This window comes from Bos taurus, chromosome 13 (genome assembly GCF_002263795.3).
Source record: "Bos taurus isolate L1 Dominette 01449 registration number 42190680 breed Hereford chromosome 13, ARS-UCD2.0, whole genome shotgun sequence".
Classification (NCBI taxonomy): Eukaryota; Metazoa; Chordata; class Mammalia; order Artiodactyla; family Bovidae; genus Bos; species Bos taurus.
Window position 1 is genome coordinate 65010826 of NC_037340.1, and position 12625 is coordinate 65023450.

A 12625-nucleotide genomic window follows, 5' to 3' on the forward strand; every position below is an offset into this window, starting at 1 on the left:
GAATTCATTCTAGTTCAAAAGTAGAATTGTAAGTCTTTTGACCCAAATTGCCAACCCCTCTTCGTGGTGGTTGCGATTTGTATTTCTGCCAGCAGTTACTAAGGAGGGCTTTGTTCTCAAACCTGGCTGCTTTTAGACAATTTAGAGGACTTGAAAAATAAAATTTCCTCCTAGGCTCTAACCACAAGGATTCTCCTTATTTATTATTTTTCCCCTTGGGACAAATTAAACTTTTACTCACTGCACATTGAGATACTCCTTCTTGCTCCTGGCAAAGCTCTGTGTGCCTAGTTTGTGCTCGGTGCTAGGGGTCCCATATGAACTTGATGTGGTGGCCTCTGCTCTTCTCTTGAGGTCTTGGAAGGAAGATACATACACAAATAAACTTAATTGTAGTTTTAGAAACTCCGGAGCTTTCAGAGCTGGCTTTATTATGAGACAGTAGACAGTGTACTGGGAAACGAGATTTTAAAAGAAAGTAATTTAGGAGGAAAGTAACCAAAAAATAGTACTTCTTCCTGATGCACAAAAACTCAGTAGCTCAGGAACATAGTAGGTCTGAGCACAGCCTTTACCCAGTAGAGGAAGCAAAGACAGTCTGAGTTGGACAGTCTTTACAGCTTTCCTGTTCAGCCACCAGTTATCAGTTTATTGGGTTCTTCTCTACACAGGACGGCAGGTTCTGAAAGACCCTGGGTCAGTGTAGTCACGCTTGGGATGACAACAGACAGGGCACGAAGGCATTGTCTTAGAACATCGCTATCAAAAAGATTGCTTCCCAGAAGAGGTCCCTGGGGTAGTTGTCTGTCCCTTTAACTACTTTCCAGTGACTTGTTAATCATAAGGGAGATAGCATTGTCTCAGAAGGAATTCAACATGACTCTGTTATTTTCTTTAAACTTAGGACTGGTTCTCAAACCTCAGCATATGGATGGATATTTTCAGTGGTGCTTTCCATTATGTGACCTGAAATATATCCTCTTTTAATTTCTTTTATCTTCATAAGTTTACAAAGAACCACCTGATTTTATATTTGCAAGTAATCACAAAATGTGTTTCATCGCTATTTTGCTCATTTTAGAATATTGTGGGTAATGCTAGGCCTAAAGAAACAGAACACAAAAGTCTTCTATCATCTGATAAACGAGAAAAGTTTAAAGAACAGAGAAAACCCACAGCCATTGTGAAGAAAGACAAAGAGGACAAAGCCTTAAAGACAGAAAAGCGAGCCAAGCAGTCTGATAAAGAAGGAAAGTTAATCTGTGCTGAAAAGGGAAAAGCGTCAGAGAAGAGCCTTCCCAAGAACGAGAAGGAAGATAAGGAGAACATTTCAGAAAATGACAGAGAGTATTCTGGAGATGCTCAAGTGGATAAGAAACCTGAAAAAGACATTGTGAAGAGTCCACAGGAAAACTTGAGGGAGCCAAAAAGAAAGCGAGGCCGACCCCCTTCCATTGCTCCTACTGGTGAGTTTTCCAGGTGTGCACTGCAAGAGTGTTCTTTTTGTGGCTCTTTGTGGTTCTTTATAACTTTGTTATTTAACCCTTTGTTTCTGTGACTGACCTTGAGTCATCCTGTCACCTGAAAACAAGTCATGTCCGTGGAGCTGAATTTTATGGGAGGCATATATCCAGAGGAGCATAAATTTGGGAAACATATTCTTGGCTGGGCTTCTGAGATGAAAGATAGCTCTTCACTAGATGCTTCAGCTTATATGATAAAACCTAGTAAGCTAAGGGCTTTTGCTTGTGCCAGTTCAAATGATTCACTTCAAATTAGCTTACCTAGAACCTGGAATCTGAAAATAGTGTTTTCATGAGCGACATGAAAGGGGAAAAAAGAGAGGTAAGTAGGTGTGGGCATCTCTGGAGGAGGTGGGAACAAAGAACACTGGACCTGGGAAGGGAGGGTTACATTTGAAACTGAGCTCTCTGCAGAGTGATTATGGATTGGTAATTTTCAGTCTAAATGAAAAGCTGAGATGGGTAATTGGTAGAGTCAAGGTTAGAGGATTTAGGGAAGAGTACACAATTATTTTAAAAAGTTGAAATTTGGAATTCTAGACTAGCCAAGAAAGAAACAAATCCTGAATTTCTTCCTAAGCCAAACATTCCTTTGCTGGATTGAGTGGCTTGAAAAGCTCCCAGGATCTCTGTACGGAACACCGTCTGTGATTATGTGGCAGAGGCCTGCAGATATTCTTGGTTACGTGTACTTTACATAAAAACCGTGAATCCCTACCATTTTAAAGTGATACCTGTTTTTTTCCTTATAAGTCTGAATAGCTGCCAAAGATAGATGAAAAATATAAACTATGACATAAAATGTATTTTCATCAAAACTGTAGAACTACAGTGTGTATGGCTGAATCCCTTCTCTGTTCACCTCAAATATCACAGCGTTGTCAATCAGCTCAATTTATTGTTGTTGTTTAGTCTCTACGTTGTGTCTGACTCTTTTGTGACCCCATGGACTGTAGCCCACCGGGCTCCTCTGTCTGTGGGATTTCCTAGGCATGAATACTAGAGTGGGTTGCCATTTCCTTCTCCAGGGAATCTTCCCGACTCAGGAATTGAACCCGTGTCTTCTACATTGCAAGTGACTTCTTTACCACTGAGCCACCTGGGAAAGCCCTAGTTGACTGTACCAGAATACAAAATAAAAAGTTAAAAAAGCAACAAAAACCCAAAACAAAATATAAAAAACTGTGGAACTACAGCATCAACCCATTTGTTGTCCCCTTAATGATGCAGAATGCAAAGCCAGTCTTATCTGTCAATCCAGACAGCAACATCATATGTAATTTTTGTGGAAAAACTCTTATTTACTTCAAATAAATGTATTAGTGCTCATTCCCAGTAGGCAGCCTTCTTACATCTTAGTCCTAATTTTAAGGTATGAAATTGGACGATGGTTTGCTTTCTTCCCAGTTGAAATAAGGCGCTTCCCCTTTCAGTGGTTGTTTTCACTCTCAAAGAGCTCACCATTGTACCTATGCCTAACTGGGGCCTGGACTTGCACTGTCCAGTATGGGAGCTGCTGGCCACTCGTGGTTACTGAGTGCTTGAAATGTGGCTATTCTGAATTGAGATGGGCCGTAACTCTGAAACACACACTGGAGGGAATTCCCTGGCTGCCCAGTGGTTAGGACTCCATGCTTTCACTGCCCAGAGTCTGGGTTCAGTCCCTTGTCTGGAAACTAAGATCCCACAAGCCACATGGCATTGCCAAATAAACAAAAAACAGAACCCACAAAACACACTCTGGATTTACTAAACCTCAGCAACAAAAAAAAACCCACCCACGAATGTAGAATATCTCAGTAGTTTAAAAATATTGATTACATATTGAAATGATATTTTTGGGTGTATTGGGTTAAATAAAATATGAATTAAATATTCATATTTAAGTATATAAATGTTTTTATATATTTTATATTTACAGAATATTTTATATAAATATAAATTTAAAATATATTCAATATAATTCATCTATTTAATATAAATATGTAGCTATTTTATATATTTAACATAAATATAAAATATAAGTTTAAATTATTTTCACTTTTTTAACTTTTTCAAGTGACAACTGAAAATTTAAAATTATCTATGTGGCTTCCATTTGTGGCTCTCATATTTCTATTGGACAGCAGTGGTCTAACTTCGCTGGCTTTCTCAGTAGGATTCCAAGAGAGAATTAAGCTCTAATGCCCAAGGCATCTGTGACCTTGGCAGAAGTAATGAATTGACTTCTGCCAATTGGTGGTGGTACTAGTTATAAACAACTCTTGGGAGAATTAAGAAAATAACCTTTGTTCTGTTTTCAAATGAGGAACCCCTGTTGAGAAGGTCTAGACATTTTAAACCTCTGGGCAGTGTACTGTGTTACGATGTGGGATGTAAATAAGCAGGCCTTTTTGTGTAAGTGGGAGGAGGGCACTTATTCAAGGAAAGGTAGACAGTGTGAACAGGCAGAAATCTGATGTGTCCTCACCATAGTTTAGGGAAGAGAGTGAGTATGTGGGACTTGAGTGTTCTGAAACAGATTCCCCTTTGGTTACTCTTACAGTGGGTTGTACTCTCTGGAAAGTGTGGACTGGGATACTTGCATTCCAGTCTGCAGACTGCTTCTCTGAAGCCACCTTACTTCACTCTGATTAAAAATGGGGCATTCAGTTTATTGCTTGTATTAAGTGTAGGATGTTACACCAGATAGGATCAAATTTAATAGAGAACTGGGGTTTTCCAAGCTTACTGTTAACACTTGCCTGAGCTGTTCCTCTCCAGTTAGAATCTCTGGAGCAGGATTTGGGAATACTAATTATTAACAACCTTCCCAGATGATTCTTACTGTAAAAATAATTCAGTGTTGGGAAACATTGAGTTTCTGTGTGGTTAGCCCCGGTTTGTATATGGTATCAATGTGAAGGCTTGCCAGTATTTCATATACTTCAAATCCTCTTTAAAAATCGCTTGAAATAAGTCAGTTGACATGGTGGAGGCTTGAGCTCGCTAGATTATACAGACCTTACTGGAACCAGATCTGAGCTATTTAGGGAGGGTTGTTTGTATTTAATGTGGAATGTGTGTGATCTCTAAGTTCCCACCCTTGGAACGAAGTAATGTTGGCACATTGAGAAGCTTGAACACACAAAGAACCAAAGAGACCAGCATTCTCATCAGGTTTGCCTCCTCAAAGCTCAGCCCTCTGTCCTTTGTACATTTGACATGGCAGATCTGAAGCTTCTGGTCTTAGATGAGTCTTCTCTCTCCCCCTCCTTCTTCCCCTCCCATTTCCTTCCCTCTTCCCTCTCTTCCTTCCCCTGGCTGCTGCTTTCTCTCATTTCAACCTTCATCAGACCCCCTAGCCCTACCTTTCCCTCAAGCTTTCCAATTTCTTTTGTTTTTTTCTTCTGCCTGCCTTTTGGATTCTTATCTTTCCTGATGGGAGAGAACTTCTTGTTAGGTTTAAAAAATAAAAAGTGAGTACCGTCTAAGGGTTTAGCTTCTGCACTGCTAAAATTATGTCAGTGCTGGATTTGCCAGTGTTAAGCAGCCTTGTCTGGAACATTGGCTATCAAATAGCATGGTCTCCTGAGATTTTTCTGGAATTGTTTTTAAGAGGTTGTAAATGTTGACATTCTCTTTGGTCCCTCAAAACTAGGACCAATGCCAAGCTGACCAGTTCAGCAAGTAGAGGTTGAAAATAATAATCAAGCTTTAGTCCCAGGGTACAACATTTTAAGGATTAGCCTGCATGGTGGATTTCCTGAGTATTGAATAAGCCAAATTTTGATGAGAAGATTTGATGGTTATAAAAATGACTTTACTGTTGCCTTTGTATACCCTCATATTTTAAAGGAGTCATATTAGGATATTTAAGGAGTGGGTTTTAGGAGATCAGTATATGACTAGAGCTGGGTCGTAGGAAAGATCACAAAGATTCAGAGGTCAGTCTGCAGGATGTCAGCATTTCCTATAAGGAAGTAATCTCTCACCCATTTCACTTTTTACTCCTTTTGGCTTAAGTAAGAATGCCCTTTGAGGGTTTATTTATCATGCAATGATTTGTGTGTGTGTGTGTGTGTATATGTATACACACACACACACACATATATGTTTTGTTTGTATACAGCATGAGAATTGGTCAATAAAAAACTACATATCTTTTTTTGTGTGTGTGTGTGGTTTTATAATCATTATAGCTGTGGATTCAAACTCTCAAACTTTGCAACCAATAACATTGGAATTGAGAAGACGGAAAATATCAAAAGGAAATGAAGTCCCGTTAAAACGTCCTCGGCTTGACAAAAATTCATGTGAGTCTTCCGTTTGTGTATGTGTGGCTGGAACTTGACAACCGTTGGGTTAGCTCCCCTGTGTCCGTGTTGTCACCTGGGCCTTATAGACTCTAATGCTTGTTGATCACAGGGGCTAGTGTGAATGGGATGTGTTTGGATCAGAGGATTTTGCTAGAGGGAAAATAAATCCCAAAGCACAAGCTATGTTAATGTTGAGTTCAGTAATGCCATTTCCATACCCATCTGATTTGGATTCCACTGGAAATTTAATGGCTTAGGAAGTGATGGATTTCCTGTGACGAGTGAAACTTTAAATATATATTTATTGATCTTACTCTAGCACAGGGAGCTATATTCAATATTTTAAAATAACCTAGTGTAGTGGAAGAGTCTGAAAAAGAGCATATGTATGTGCATGAACCTATATATTCATGCACACCTGAAACTATCACAACATTGTAAATCAACTATACTTCCATTTTAAAAAATGCTATTTATTGATTTTTAAAAAATACCCTATTGGTTCCAGAAAGGACTTATGATGGCTCTAAGGCTCTGTAAACCTTATTGCCTTGGGGTGTTGTTAATACGTACATTTTTATGTTGGGAAGCCCCAAAATAGCACTTGTCAAGATTGGGATGTGACCTTGCCCACATATTTTCATATCACAAATCCTTAAATTAGGAAAATTATGTCCTGGCAGAAAGACTGTGCCTTTATTTAAAACTATAAGCCAGGATAAGGTATTTCCTTTCATCATTGATGCCAGAAGTCTGTTTAAGCCCTTATCAAGGCAGCCAGTCCAGAAATCTGTGTGTGCTAATTCACTTCAGTAGTGTCCGACTCTTTGTGACTCCATGGACTATAGCCCGCCAGTCTCCTCTGTCCATGGGATTCTCCAGGCAAGAATACTAGAGTGGGTTGCCATTTCCTCCTCCAGGGGATCTTCCCAACCCAGGTATCAAACCTGCGTCTCTATGTCTCCTGCATTGGTAGGTGAGTTCTTTACCACTAACATCACGTGGGAAGCCCCAGAAATCTATAGTAGCAGAGTTATTTCTTCTGGTCTCTTGACTACAACTCTCTTAATGGTTTATAGCCCAGGAAAAGTCAAAAAACTACTCGGAAAACACTGACAAAGACTTATCAAGGAGACGGTCTTCCAGGCTGTCCACTAATGGGACCCATGAAATTCTAGATCCTGACTTGGTTGTATCAGATTTGGTTGATACGGTTAATACTGATCCTTTGCAAAACACTTCATCCAATACCAAGGAATCAGAAGAAGGTGAGTAGAGTCTGTTCTAGAATGGTCTTGCCAACCTGCTGCCTGTCTTGGTGCTGCTGCTGCTAAGTCATGTCAGTCGTGTCCGACTCTGTGTGACCCCATAGATGGCAGCCCACCAGGCTCCTCTGTCCCTGGGATTCTCCAGGCAAGAACACTGGAGTGGGTTGCCATTTCCTTCTCCAATGGATGAAAGTGAAAAGTGAAAGTGAAGTCGCTCGGTCGTGTCCAACTCTTAGCAACCTCATGGACTGTAGCCTACCAGGCTCCTCCATCCATGGGATTTCCCAGGCAAGAGTACTGGAATGGGGTGCCATTGCCTTCTCCAGTGAGAACCTGTCTAAATCAGTCATTGTGTACTGCCTTACACAAGTTTTAGATTGTCTTGAAATCAAGATATTGATTTGGCTGCAGTATTTCTCATATTTTTCACTGAGGATTCACAGACAAACTTTTGTGTGCATTTGTGATTGATTTTGCTTATGTATGTGAATGTTGGGTTGGAGGTATAGTGCTAAAGAGCCTTTTTCTTCTGTCTTTCTGATGCCATCTTACTCTAGTGCGTCTGCCTTTTTGTTAATATTTCCAGTAGATCCTCCCTTCACTTTAGCTTCTTATTAGCCTTTTTCTTTGATATGCTTACAACCCTATGTGTGCTAGAACTTGTGAATGTATTCTATGAAATGAATGGCTTCCTCTAAAAAGACCCTGACTTTATTAGTCTTTTGTGGGACTTTTGGTTCTCAGACTAAATACTTGTATATGTTCCCCAATCTTTCTCTTTTTCTTCTAGGTCAGTTGAAATCTCCTTTGGAAGCTGGCCAGGTCTCATCCACAATAACTTGCCACTCCATTGGGGATGGATTGGGGCCTGCAGGCTTGGAGTTGAACTGCAAGTCAATGGGAGAAAACACTATGAAAACAGAACCGGCTTCTCCCCTTGCTGAATTACAAGAGATTTCTACTGTGGCAGGTTCATATTTAGAGTTAACATAATCTGCTTATAAAATATACTTCTGCTTCTGCTTTGATTGTGAACTAAAATGAACTTTCCTAATTTTTTTTTCACCCTTTATTAATAACAGTTTCTTATTTTGATGCTATATACTTAAAAATGCTACATGCTTATCTGATATTGCTAATTTGTACTTCCTCTCTTTTCTTGATTTACTGAGGATTTATCAGTTTTGTAAATAATTTCAAAGAACTAACCTTTTGCTTTAGTTTTCTCTATTTAAAAAAAATGTCATTGATTTCTGTTTTGATCTTGTTTTCTTTCTTTAAATGTTTCTAAAAATATAGGTCATTGATTTTAGATACTTTTTTCTAATATGAGCATTTAAAGTTATAAAATATTCTAAGCACTGCTTTAGCTGCATCCTACAAATTTTGATATGTTGTATATTCATTTTCATTCAGTTCAGAATATCTATGATTTATTTGTTGACTGTGTGTTACTTAGAAATATGTTTCATTTCCAAGTGTTAGATTTTTTTATAGATACCTTGTTGTTACTGATTTCTGATATAATGCCTTGATGGTCAAAGAACATACTCTGTCGGATTTCAGTCTTTATTTGTTTTTATTTTTGGCCATGCCACGGGGGCATGGGAGCTTTTAGTTCCCCTGCCGAGGATCACACCCACACGGTCTGCAGTGAAAGTGTGGAATCTTCACCCCTGGACTGCCAGGGAATTACCCCAGCGTTTATACATTTGCTCTGCTGCTTTTTCTGGTCCAGCATATGATCTGTCTTGATGGATATTCTGTATGCTTCTGAAAAAATTGTGTGTTCTGCCATGTTGTAAATCTGTCAGTTAGGTCAGGGTGGTTGATGGTGTTTTTCTGATACGTTGCCACTGGTTTAGTTTTGTTTTTTTCCATGTGTGTATCTGTTTCTACCATCTACTAAGAGATGGGTGATTATGGATTTATCTTTTTCTCTCTTTAATTCTTGATCCATGTATTTGGAAGTTAGTTTTTATTTGCATGCATATTTTTAATTGCTATGTCCTCCTAATGAATTGCCCCGCTTTGTGTTCTGTTTTGGCGGTAAGGCTTGTGGAATGTTCCCTGACCAGGAATTGAACCCGGGCCCCAGCAGTGAAAGCCCCATGAATTCCTAACCATGAATCGCCCTCTTTGTAATGTGAAATATCACTGTTTCTTTGGTGGTAGTCTTTTTCTTGACTGTCACACTATGATGTGCTTAAATTTGTTTTAGTTTTGTATTTAACCTGCTTGAGACTCACTGAGCTTGAATATGAAAATTGACTTAATTCTTATGTCCTTTTTCTGATATTAGAACAGGTACTCCACCTTTCTTTTGCTTTCTATATACATGATCTATCTATTTCTGTCTCTTTTCTTTCAGTATAACTATGCCTTTAAGTTCAAACTGTCTTTTATAGATAGTTGAGTTTGGATTTTAACTGCATTGTTTAGTTACATTAAATGAAATTACCGATATGATTGCATTGAGGTCTGCCATTTTGCTTTTTCTTCTGTTTGATCCTGTGTTTTGTTCTTTTCCTTCTTCCCTATTTTTTCAGGTTAATTGAATTTTTAAAATCCAATTTTAATTCATCTATTAGCTTTAAGCTATACTTCTTAGCATTTGTTTCAGAGGTTACTCTAGGTATTATAATGTATATATGTACTTTTCACAGTTTACTTATAGTTAATATTGAACCGTCTTATATAAAATGTTGTATAATCCACTAACACCCCCTTTTTATGCTCTAGTTATCACATGAATTGAATCTACATATGCTATAAAGTTGACAGTATAGTATTATAATTTTTGCCCATATATTTTAAAGAAGATTAAAAAAGAGATAATGATTTACATATGTATTTACCATATCCAGTATTCTTCATATCTTTTGTTTTTTAACTTATTTATTTTTAACTGGAGGATAATTGCTTTACAATATTGTGTTGGTTTCTGCCATATATCAACATGAATCAGCCATAGGTATATGCATGTCCCCTCCCTCTTGAACCTCCCTTCTTTATTTCTTCTTGAAGATTTCTTTTCATGTTAAATTTTCCTTTCGTGTTTTTTGTTTTTTTTCTGTAGGCCAGGTTTCCTGGTGACACATTCTCTTGGTTTCTGTTTATTTGAACATGACTTTATTTAACTTTCATTCATTTTTTTTTTTTAACTTTCATTCTTAAAGGATATTTTCACTGGATATAGAATTGTGGGTTTACAGTTTTTCTTTCTTTAAATACTTTAAAGTATCACTTCTTTATACTAACTTGAAAGATGTTATTCATGGTCTTCTATTGTTTCTGAAAGGAAATTAGTGATCATTCATACTGTTGTTTTCCCTGACTGTAATGTGTTGTTTTCTTTCTGGCTGCTTTCAAGGTTTTCTTTTTTATCTTTGGTTTTTAGCAGTTGGCTATGACGTGTTAAGATTTGTTTTAGTGTTATATATAACTTGCTTGAAATTTACTGAGCCTGAATATGAAAACTGATTTATTTCATCAAATTTATGTGAGACTTTTAGAAACTACCCCACGGTCACTGGAACTCTGTGGATTTTTATGTTTTTGTTCAGCTTTCCCCCTTCATTTTCAGACTGAAAAATTTTCAATATATTTTCAAATGCTTTTCTCAACTCCACTCTGCTTTTAAGCCCATCCAGTGAATTCTTTTATTTCTAGTACTTTTTAGTTCTATAATATTCCTTTTATTCCCCTAGATTCTCTGCTGAGATTTTCAGTCTGTTTACTCATCATGAGCATAGTTTTAATAGCTTTTAAAAAATACCTAACAACATCTAGATTATTCTGAAGTTAATCGTCATTGACTGACTTCACTCTAGGTGACACTTTCCCATTTCTTTATATCTCTAATGTATTGGATTATAGCCTTTGCATTGTTAGTGATAGGTTGTAGTTTGGATTATGTTATGCTCCTCTGAAGAATAATGATTTCTTTGTTTTAAAGGGAAATTTATTTGAACTCAAAACTCCAGTTTCTTGATGTAGACCTTTTTTTTTTAATTAATAAAAATCTTTATTGAATTTGTTGCAGTATGCTTCTGTTTTATGTTTTCTTTTCTCCTGCAACGGGCAGAATCTGAAACCTCTGTTCAGTCTTTGAGCTTCAGTTGGTCTTCTTGGAATTTTATAGGTTCGGAGATCAGTCAGCGATCAGACAGAATTTAAATGTATCAAATGAGGCCACCCTTTTGTGGCTGGCTTCTTTCTAAGATTTTACTCCTCACTTTCTAGCTGTTGTCATTGCAGTGAACTTTGTCTTCTATTTCTTCAGCCAATAAGACTCAAGGGTTTTAGCTATGCAGTGCTTCTTACTGGAGCCCATCTTTACATGAAAAGTTTATTTCAAATGTCTAACTCGTGTTTCTGTCTCTCCTTGTTGCTCTTCAGTGCCTTTAGATATTTTTTTCTTTTATATTTTTTCCCCAGAGTTTATAATGGTTGTAATCAAAAGGGTTGTTTCCATGGGAGGTCTTCTACCATTACTGACGGAGAAAACTCTACCTTATGTTAATAGACACACAGTATAGGTAGTTGCACGTATCCATGACTACACAGAAAGATAAGTCCCATGATTGCGTGTTGTATTAATAGCTATTTGGATGTTATTGGTAATGTGAAAAAAAAATCATAATTTCATAATGTTATATTTCTGATAAATGGTTCCTTTTGATGGATATTTAGGTTATTACTGAGCAATAGCAAAGTAATAACCTAAATACTAAATACTACAAAAGCAATACTATATTACATTAATATAGTAATCCTTGAACGCTAGTGAAGAGTCCTGTAGGATACGTTTTTATAAGTATGATTGCTAGATTCAACAGAATGCGTGTTTTAAATTCCGATGACAAATCATCCTTCATAAAAAGACCATTCTGCTTTATATTATGATCAAGAGTGTGGTATAGTACAGAGTGTGGTACGCGTTTTCCCTACATTCTTCCTATCTGTGGATACTACTCACCTTTTTAAATTTTCTTTAATGTAGGTTAACATTGGAAGTTGTATTTTTTAAAATGAGATTGAACAGTTTTTCATGTTTTATTGAATATTTTAGTCTATTTTTTGTGAATTGTCTTTAGTCTTTGTCCACTTCCTGTAGGGTTATTTGTTTTTATTACTGATTTGCCAAGTTGCCTTTGTGTATTATTGATATGGACCCTTTGTCTTTTATATATATTGTACTGTATTTTCTCTTGGTCTGTCCCTTGTCTTTTACTTTGAATCATTGTATTTCTTAATAATGAAATTAAAAAACAATTCTACATTCTTTTTTCCTTGGTACTTAAAAAATATAGTTATGATCATATTCATTAGAGAATCGTTGCCTTACAACGTTGTGTTGGTTTCTGCCATACATCAACATGAATCAGCTCTAGGTATACATATGTCTCCTCCCTCTTAAATCTCCCTCTCACCCCGAACCCCGTTCTAAGATTCTTGATCAACGTTCATCTTTTTAAAAAATTTATTTATCCATTTTTGACGGTGCTGGGTTTTCATTGCTGCACACGGACTT

General features: G+C 37.2%; 1 protein-coding gene across 9 annotated transcripts in view; it reads left to right on the plus strand.

Annotated features, from left to right (window-relative positions):
• PHF20 (PHD finger protein 20) overlaps positions 1-12625 on the plus strand; it is a 128209-nt gene that overhangs the window by 54738 nt on the left and 60846 nt on the right. For 8 of the 9 annotated variants that reach the window (XM_059892644.1, XM_010811483.4, XM_015474164.3 and 5 more), the window contains 4 exons: positions 1082-1466; positions 5705-5818; positions 6901-7089; positions 7880-8059. In XM_059892644.1, the coding sequence (XP_059748627.1) occupies positions 1082-1466; positions 5705-5818; positions 6901-7089; positions 7880-8059 (868 nt within the window). The remainder of the gene's footprint in view (positions 1-1081; positions 1467-5704; positions 5819-6900; positions 7090-7879; positions 8060-12625) is intronic. The other variant, XM_005214742.4, reaches the window with a different exon arrangement.